The 10,107-nt window shown below is 34.1% G+C and overlaps 1 protein-coding gene across 1 annotated transcript; it reads left to right on the top strand.

Moving 5' to 3' along the window:
* The first annotated feature begins 8,062 nt into the window (after nt 1-8,062).
* On the top strand, nt 8,063-9,517 carry LOC104879429 (uncharacterized). The gene is made up of 2 exons (XM_010652200.3): nt 8,063-8,939; nt 9,309-9,517. The coding sequence occupies exons 1-2, from the start codon at nt 8,063-8,065 to the stop codon at nt 9,515-9,517; spliced, it is 1,086 nt and encodes a 361-aa protein (XP_010650502.1).
* The last annotated feature ends 590 nt before the right edge of the window (nt 9,518-10,107 follow it).

The following is a 10,107-nucleotide window of genomic DNA, read 5'->3' as shown; positions in this document are numbered from 1 at the left end:
GGGGGTGCAAGGGGTGGCATACCTCCTCTGCAGTAGAAAGAGTAAAATAAAAGCAAAAAGTAATGTAATTGGCCACATCGTGTTCAACCAAAGTTAGGGGTGCAAGACAGGGCATCATACTTTCTCTGCAGAAGAAAGAAAAAAAATAAAAGCTAAAAGTAAAAGTAAAATAAAATAAAATAAAAGCAACGTAAGTACTGAATAGCCCACGTCATGTTCATCCGAACAAAGTTAGGGGTGTAAGGGGTGGCATACCTCCTATATGAAGAATTCGATAAAAGCTAAAAAGTAAAAATAAATAGGTGTTTGTTTTTTTTGCTTTTTACTGAAAGTAATTTATTTTCAAAATTTAGATAATTTATTTTTTTTTATTTTTTTATGACTTATTATAAATTTTTTACTAACTAAAAAAAGTTAAAATATATAGTTTTTTCTAAATAGAAAAAATAACATATTGATTTTTTTTACTTTTTAATACTTAATATAAATAAAATATTACAAAAACAAACAACCTAATATTTAACACTATTAAGCATTAAGGTTCTATTTAGAATTAAGTAAAAAAAACAAACACCACTTATAAAAGCAATGTAAGTGGCCAACATGTTCATCCAAAAAAAAAATTAGGGGTGCAAAACCAATTTGTGTTTATTTTTTTACTTAATTCTAAATAGAACTTAAAACTAAATAGTGTTTAATAATATTAAGTATTAGGTTATTTATTTTTATATTATCTTATTTATATTATAAGTATTAAAAAGTAAAGAAAAACCAACATGATATTTTTTTTCATTTAGAAAAAGTCAAGTGTTGGTTTTTTTATTTGATTCTAAATAGAACCTTAATGTTTAATAGTATTAAATATTAGGTTGTTTGTTTTTATAGTATTTTATTTCTATTAAGTATTAAAAAGTAAAGAAAAATCAATATGTTATTTTTTCAATTTAGAAAAAACTACATATTTTGGTTTTTTCTATTTAGTAAAAAGTTTATAATAAGTGATGAAAAAGTAGAAAAATAAACAATTTAAATTTTAAAAACAAATTGCTTTCAACAAAAAACCAAAAAAGCAAACACCACCGATGGTGTTTGTTTTTTGGCTGAATAAAAAAAGTCAAAATATTTAACTTTTTTTATTCGCCTAAAAGTGACTTGTTGACATCATCCAACGTAACTAAATTGAACTTATTGATAACAAATTTACTTTAGTTATGTTGGATGATGTCTACAAGTTACTTTTAGCTGTTTTGGTTTTTTTTTATTCAACCAAAAAACAAACACCACCCAAGTATTTTGACTTTTTCTATTTAACAACAAAATTATAATAAGTTGTAAAAAAAAAAAAATGATATAAAGTCTAAAAACAAATTATTTTTAGAAAAAAAACTAAAAGAAACAAACACTCTCTTAGTGAATAAAAGCAACTTCGAGAGCTTCCTTGACTTACTCAATTCGGATTTTTTAAAATTTTAAAAGATGGTAGTAGTAAAAGTATTCAAGAATCTACTAGTTTCATATTAATCATATATTGTAATAAAAAATTAAATTTATATTAAAAGTATTTTGTTTTCCATACAAAGTGTAATTACTTTTCATAAAAAAAAAAAGAAAAAAAGAAAAAGAAAAAATGCAGTTACATTTTAGAAAAAGACACATTTTATATCACTCTCTATTTGTTAGGAATTTGAGGCTAATCCAAACTATGGTAATCACCCTAAAGGGGGGGGGGGGGGGGGTAAATAGGGTGATGGTTTTTTTTTCACAAATTTAAACTATGCAAAAATAAGAGACAATTATATGCAAATATATAATAAACAAAATAAACACAATTGCATATAATTTAAAAGAGTTAGGGAAGAGAGAGTGCAAACACGAGAGTTTATAGTGGTTCGGCACTTTCTTGCCTACGTCCACTCTCCTCAACCTCTTAACAGAGTGAGTGTTCCACTATCTTGAAGCTTCAACCAAGCTTCCAATCTCTTTACAATTGGATTATGGTTCCAATTCACCCTCTTGGACTTTTGGCTCCAAGCACCCTTTACACTTCTTCAAGAGATACCCCTCTCTTTAATAACCTCTCAAGTGATACCCTCACTTGAGAAAATTCCTCACAAAGATATTCAAATAATGATTTCACAAAAATCCTAGTAATAGAATTTTAGGCTCAAAGATACAAGAAAAACTAGGATTGAATGGTACACTAAAAATATGCAAGTTATGAAACAATGGTGCACTAAAAAACACTCTTCCAAGGCTCAAATATAATAAAAAATGATTTGGGAAGGTTAAGTTCTTAAACAATGAAGATTGGAGCCTTTTTATAGAAGAGAAAATCCAAACTAGCTGTTTGGGGGTTCGTCCAGTCGAGCTATGGGTCGATCGGTTGACTAGCCGTTAACATTAAATGCTTGGCAGGTGACCGTTGGGCCTCAGCCGGACCTCGACCGGTCCTCAACCGGACCTCGACCGAACCTCGACCGGGAAGAGAAGGCCACTAGGAGAGAGAGAAACTTTTTGGCCTCCCTCGATCGGACGAGCACAACCGGTCAACCGGTGCCTCGACCGGTTGAACCGGTTGAGCCATTTTTTGGCTCAACACCCAACCTTTTTCAACTTAAAACCTTTTAACACAAGTTTGAAAATTATTTAACACAAGGTTTTAGTTGAAAACATGAAATCATCCAATTTTAAAGATATTTAAAACATTATTACTCTTGGATGATTTTGATGCATAAATAAAGAATGAAAGGCCTGAAAGTCTTAGTGCACCAACAATCTTACAAAAAGATCTTAAGAAGCTTTGGTATTGAAAAACTCTTCTCTTTGAGGTGGTCTTCTTCTTCATGATTTCTCCTTGACTTGATTTGTCTTTGGATTGCCACTTTGGAAATTGTCTTGCCTAATCACACTTGAAATATGATCATTAGTTCTAAACCTTGTTTTGTTATCATCAAAATCAAGATTAACCAAACCTTGGTTTCACACTATTTATATATATAAATGAAAATGATTTATATTGAAAATACTTTTAAACATTTTTAATTTAAATTTAATTTTTTATTTTAATTTATTATTGATATAAAAATAATAAAAGTTGGATCGAATCAAAAGTGTCGTAGATTTCTCGATACCTAACCACCCCTTTTTAAACAATATTTTTTTTCGATTTGCTGTAGATGTTATAAACCCCCTAATTCCAGACACAAAATAAATGTGCTCCAACACACGGTATTGCTTAAAATGCAGATAGGTCCTTCCAATTCCAACTAAGCTCTACAAGCACATATTGTTATGCCAGCAAAAGCTTTGATGCCAACAATGTTAATTTAAGAACATAAAGATAAAACAATCACACATACGGTACACGAGGTTTTAACATGGTTGTTGAGATATTAGGAATGCTTTCCTTATATCATTCTTTCCTTATATCATTTAGTGTTGAGATATTAGGAATGTTTAGATATTAGGAAAGTTGAGATATTATGAATATTGAGATATTAGGAATATTGAGATATTAGGAAAGTTGAGATATTAGGATATTAGTTGTTATTTCCTTATATCATTCTTTCCTTATATCATTCTTTCCAATTCTTAGAATGGTGATTACCCTCTATATATACTCTGTACATGAACGAATGAAAGTATGAATAAAAAAACTACCATTTATCAATTTGAAGATGGTATCAGAGACATGGAACTGAAATCCTGGATATTTTGTCGCTATGGTAGTCCGACAGTGATCAACCATCCTAAGACAAACCCTAATATTGATAAGTCAACCTTCAAATGCACTCACTGCAATAAGACTGGTCCCACCAGTCTGGATATCCCACAATTTCAAAGCAATGACTCTTGGTATGACTAGGAAAACAATGAGGAACCGAGGGTTTGAACCATGGACCTTTAGATCATGTTTAGGCTATCAACACTTTGTTATTAATGATAATAATCGTGATCAACGGAAGAAGGATTCCAAGAAAACCTCGACTGCAACTATTGCCGAAATAAAAACAGAGGCTAATGTTGCTGAGAAAGCCTCTGCATTGGTAGCCGCTACTGATCATGGTGGTAAGTTTTTAAATACTTTTACACCTGTTATTAATAGTGCATGGATAATTGATTCTGGTGCTACAGATCATATGACTTTTGATTCTAGACAGGTTTCACCCCTTAGACCTTCCTCACAAAAAATTGTTTCCACAGCCAATGATAACACAACCCCAGTCATTGGGGAAGGATCCTTAACTCTTACTGATACTTTGAATTTGGATTCTATTTTAGTTGTTCCATCTTTAGATTACAATCTTTTGTCAATTTCTCAAATCATTGCAGTCTTATCTTGTATTATCATTTTTTGGCTTGAATTTTGTGTGATTAAGGATATCCAAACAAGACAGACGATTGATTGTGGTATTAAGCGGGGAAAACTCTATTACTTGGACTTGCAGTCAAATGATTCAAATAAGTTGCAACAAGCCTTGATGGCAGATGGATCTGAGGGGGAGAAGAAAAAGTCTGAAATTTGGTTGTGGCATCGACGTTTGGGACATGCTTTCTTTGGTTATTTAAAAAAATTGTTTCCTAGTTTTTTTGCAAAGAGTGATATTTTTTGTTTCCGTTGTGATATTTGTGAATTGGCTAAAAGCCATCGTGCTTCGTTTCCGTTAATTTTGAATAAAAGTCCATTTCCTTTTATGGTTATACATTCTGATGTTTGGGGCCCATTCAAAGTCCCAAGTTTGAGTGGCTCACGTTGGTTTGTTACTTTTATTGATGATTGTACCAGAATGACATGGTTATGCTTGATGAAGACCAAAGATGAAGTGAACTTGTTGTTTCAAAAATTTCATAAAATGATTGAAACTCAGTACAATGCAAAGGTTCGGGTTTTGCATAGTGATAATGGTGGAGAATATCAAAGTTCTGATCTTCAAAAGTATTTGGAAGGACATGACATCATTCATCAAACTACTTGTTCCAATACACCCTAGCAAAATGGAGTCGCTGAACGAAAAAATCGGCACTTGTTAGAGGTTGTTCGTGCTTCCTTGATAGCAGCAAAAACACTGATATCTTATTGGAGAGAAGCAATCACATCTGCCGCATACTTGATCAATCAGGTACCTTCTAGCTCAATTAACTTTCAAACACCTCTCCAAGCTCTTACTAATGCCGTAGTTGCCCCAACCGTCCCAAATCTACCTCCTCGTGTTTTGGTTGCGTGGCATTTGTGCATCTACACAAGCACCAACGCACCAAGTTAACTTCTCATGCATTGCAATGTGTGTTTGTTGGATATGCATTGCACAAAAAGGGATATCGATGTTACCATCCTCCAACTCGACAAATGTATATTACAATGGATGTGGTGTTTCATGAAGATTTGATGTATTTTTCATCTGAGTCTGAACTTCAGGGGGAGTACCATAAGGAAATTCAGACTCTCGATTATGATTATCATATCTCTGAGGAAGATGAATCTAGACAATCTGAACTAGTGAACCAGGAAGCGAGTGAATTGGATATGAGTGGTCAACAATTTGGGTCCGAAGATGTCTTCACTGAAATACCAAACCGATTGTCGTCTGTTGAGGGTGTTCTTAATTTGGAACCTGATCCATTCATGAAACGGTTACCACACCGTCATAATAGAGGTATTCCTAAACCCACATATAAACCTGAATTGTCTACCAAAGTCAAATATCCCATGAGCAACTATGTGTCTAACCATCGTTTGTCTGAATCAAATAAGTCATTTGTAAATTAATTATCTACTGTAGTTATTCCTAACAGTGTGCAGGAAGCCTTAGCTGATCCAAGGTGGAAAACAACCATGAATGAAGAGATGAAATCATTGCAGAAGAATGAAACATGGGAACTCGTAGAATGTCCACTAGGAAAGAAGCCAGTTGGGTGTCGTTGGATCTATACTGTGAAGTACAAGGCAGATGGTAATATTGAATGATTTAAAGCAAGACTGGTAGCAAAAGGGTACACTCAAACTTATGGAATTGACTACACAGAGACATTTGCACCTGTAGCTAAGATCAACACAGTTCGAGTATTACTGTCTTTAGCTGCAAACCTAGATTGACCATTACAACAATTTCAATGTGAAAAATGCCTTTCTGCATGGTGAGTTATTTGAAGAAGTATATATGGATCTTCCACCAGGATGCATGGTGTCAGAAAAGCAATGTCAGAAGGTGTGCAAATTGAAAAAGATATTGTATGGGTTGAAGCAATCCCCGAGAGCATGGTTTGGAAGGTTCACAAAGTCAATGAGAGCTTTTAGCTATCGTCAAAGTAATTCAGATCACACTTTGTTCCTGAAAAAGCAACATGGTAAGATTACGACACTCATCGTATATGTGGATGACATGGTAGTTACAGGAAATGATCTTGAAAAAAGAAAAGCTCTATAAAATTATCTATCTAGAGAATTCGAAATGAAAGATCTAGGTCATCTGAAATAATTTCTTGGGATTGAAGTTTCTTGATCAAGTGAAGGAATTTTTTTGTCTCAAAGAAAGTATGCCTTAGATCTTTTACAGGAGACTGGAATGTCGGGATGTCAACCTATTAATACACCAATAGAAGAAGGTCTGAAATTGTGTGTTGAGCCTAATCAAGTATCAACTGATAAGGGAAGATACCAAAGACTTGTGGGGAGATTAATGTACTTAGATCATACAAGACCAGATCTTGCTTATGCATTGAGTGTAGTGAGTCAATACATGCATAATCCTGGAGAGCAACATATGAATGTAGTCATGCGTATTTTGAGGTATTTGAAGAATGCTCCTGGGAAGGGAATTTTGTTCGCTAAAAATATTGATCATCAGAGTATAGAAGTATATATTGATGCTGATTGGGCCGGTGCAGTGGATGATAGGCGATCTACATCTGGTTACTTTACCTTTGTAGGTGGTAATCTTGTGACATGGAAAAGTAAGAAGCATAATGTCGTCGCTCGTTTAAGTGCAGAAGCGGAATTTAGAGGTATGACTCTAGGACTTTGTGAGACATTATGGCTAAGACTCCTCTTACAAGATTTAGGTTACCTATCTAGGCAACCAATCCGATTGTTTTGTGATAATAAAGCCGCATGTGACATTGCTCATAATCCAGTACAACATGATCGTACAAAGCATGTCGAGGTGGATAGATTCTTCATTAAGGAAAAGTTGGATGATAAGATTGTGGAATTGCCTAAGATTCGATCAGAAGATCAATTGGCCGATATCCTTATCAAAGCTGTCTCAAGTCAAGTGTTCTCAAAATTTTTAGACAAGTTGGACGTGTGTGACATCTATGCACCAACTTGAGGGAGAGTGTTGAGATATTAGGAATGCTTTCCTTATATCATTCTTTCCTTATATCATTTAGTGTTGAGATATTAGGAATGTTTAGATATTAGGAAAGTTGAGATATTATGAATATTGAGATATTAGGAAAGTTGAGATATTAGGATATTAGTTGTTATTTCCTTATATCATTCTTTCCTTGTATCATTCTTTCCCATTCTTAGAATGGTGATTACCCTCTATATATACTCTGTACATGAACGAATGAAAGTATGAATGAAAAAACTACCATTTATCAATTTGAAAAGGTTCGGCCAACCATGTCTACGTCCACAGATGAGAGAAAATGATTCCACTATACAATAGAGAATATTACAGAGGACAGAACCAAATACAATTATTGGGTTCCCGAAACATCACATGTTTCCCCACTCCTTGTATCCATATCCTACTACGAGCCATTTCGCTTCACAGAGTACCTTCTGTTCTTCCTCACATCTCTATCCACCTCGTATAGTCTCTACAGGTCCATCTCCATTTCATAACTTTTTCTCTTCATGACCTAGAATATTTATAGAAATATTTCCAATAATCCTCCTTATTCTATAAGGAAGTCTAATATTACAATAATATATCAACCTAGAAATATTTTATATAATATTCTTTACAAAAAAATGAATCTATACTAATTAGGAATTTGGGACACTTCCTAACACATACCCCTAACTTTGATTCCAATTCCATTTAGGTTGAAGATGATGCTACCCAACCCAAGATCTCAAACCATTGTTGCTGCTGAAGGAGCTAGCCAAACCCAGATCTCCAACATTGATGCAGCAGAAGATGATTTCTCAAACCAGGCGGCAGCTGAAAATGGTAACCAAACTGAAAACTCAAACCAGACCACTGATGAAGGAGTTGTAGCTGATGATGGCAGCCAAGCCCAGATTAGGAACCAGGTTTCAGGTGAAGATAGTAGCCAAACTGAGATCTCAAACCAGGTGGCAGCTGAAGATGGTACCGGAACTGAGTTCAAACTCATGGATGTTAGTTTTTACAGGGCTGCAGCAGAAAGCAATATCAACATCCTAAAGCATATTTTAGAACAGGATGGTCCAGTAGTTCAGTTAACCCACAAAAAGAACACAGTCCTCCATATTGCAGCCCAATTTGGTCAACTCCACTGTGTTAATTTGATCCTTCAGTTTCCTTCATTTTCATCTCTACTGCTACTGCCTAATCTGAAAGGGGACACTCCTCTTCACCTTGCAGCAAGGGAAGGGCATTGGGTGGTCACACAAGCTCTTATTCAAGCTGCAAAAGCACTTCCCAGCGGAAGTGGGATTGGAGTAGATAAAATGATACTGAGGATGACAAATAATGAGAATGATACAGCCTTGCATGAGGCAGTGCGATATAATCACCCTGATGTGCTGAAGTTATTGATCCTGGAAGATCCAGATTTCATCTATGGTGCCAAATTTTCTGGTGGAACCCCTCTTTATATGGCTGCCGAGAGAGGATTCCACGACTTGGTGCAAGTAATCATAGACAACACTCGCACCTCACCTGCTCACAGTGGCCTCATGGGTAGGACGGCTCTGCATGCTGCTGTGATTTGCAATAATGAAGGTATGTGCTGATTCTTTTCTTGAACCTAGACTGCTATTTTGTTAATTTCTTGGGCTCTAGAAAGCATTTTCAAAAACAGCTTTTAAAAACTGTTGTACTTATTTTCGTCTGTTTGGAACGTAAATGTTACTTATTTAAGAAGCAATTTTAAGAAGTGTTTCTAATATTTTTATATGCTTGAAATATAAAAAATTTGAAGTGTTAAAAGGAGTAGAAACACTTCTTAAAATCACCACCAAACGCACTCTTAATCTTTAATTATCATTTTAATGTTTCACTTGAGCTGATATTCGATATGGTTCATATATATTAAACAACAATTCTTGTCTTTTTTTCTTTTGAGATAATCCATCTTTATGCAATTCTCAGATATGATGAAGAAAATACTTGAATGGAAGTCAGATCTAACAAAAGAAGTTGATAACAATGGGTGGTCTCCACTACATTGTGCTGCATATCTGGGTTATACTTCAATTGTGAGGCTAGAGAAATGTGACAAGAGTGTAGTCTATCTTAGAGTAAAAAATGAGAGCATAACAAGACAACTCTTCATATTGCAGCCAGCTGTGGCAATATAGACATAGTGAAGCTGCTATCACAGCATCCAGATTGTTGCGAGCAAGTAGATGATAATTGCAATAATGCTCTTCACTTGATCATGATCAAAAGAGGAATTTTTATAGTTCTGGATTGTTAAATTTTCCTTGGATGAATTTCAGAGGACTTATGAATGACAAGAATGTTGAAGGGAAAACGCCTCTCCATCTGCATGCGGATTACCAGATGTTTAATTGTAGATGTTTCATGAAGCACAAAATGGTAGATAAGATGGTACTTGACAATGAAAACTCAACTCCTATGGACATAATGTTGTCGGCCGAGGACCTTTATGGACAAAAGGTAAAATTGCATGCCCTAGGGATCTCTTTGTGAATGTTTTTGAAAACATTTTTTTTTTAATTTAAAAAAAGAGATTTCCCTTATATTTTCTAGAATAAAAGTTTGTTTAAAAACTTACAATTTTCTTAACCTATTTTTTTATGTTTTCAAATTTGTGTGCCAAAACCCACTTTTTTCTTTAATTTAAATATTTTCATATTTATATAATTATATATTAATCCAATGCCTAAAAAATAAGTGAAAGTAATTAAAATATATTATTAAAAAA

The sequence above is a fragment of the Vitis vinifera genome, chromosome 5, assembly GCF_030704535.1.
Source record: "Vitis vinifera cultivar Pinot Noir 40024 chromosome 5, ASM3070453v1".
NCBI lineage: Eukaryota > Viridiplantae > Streptophyta > Magnoliopsida > Vitales > Vitaceae > Vitis > Vitis vinifera.
Note: the sequence above shows the minus strand (reverse complement) of the source record. Positions and strands in the feature narration are given on the sequence as shown.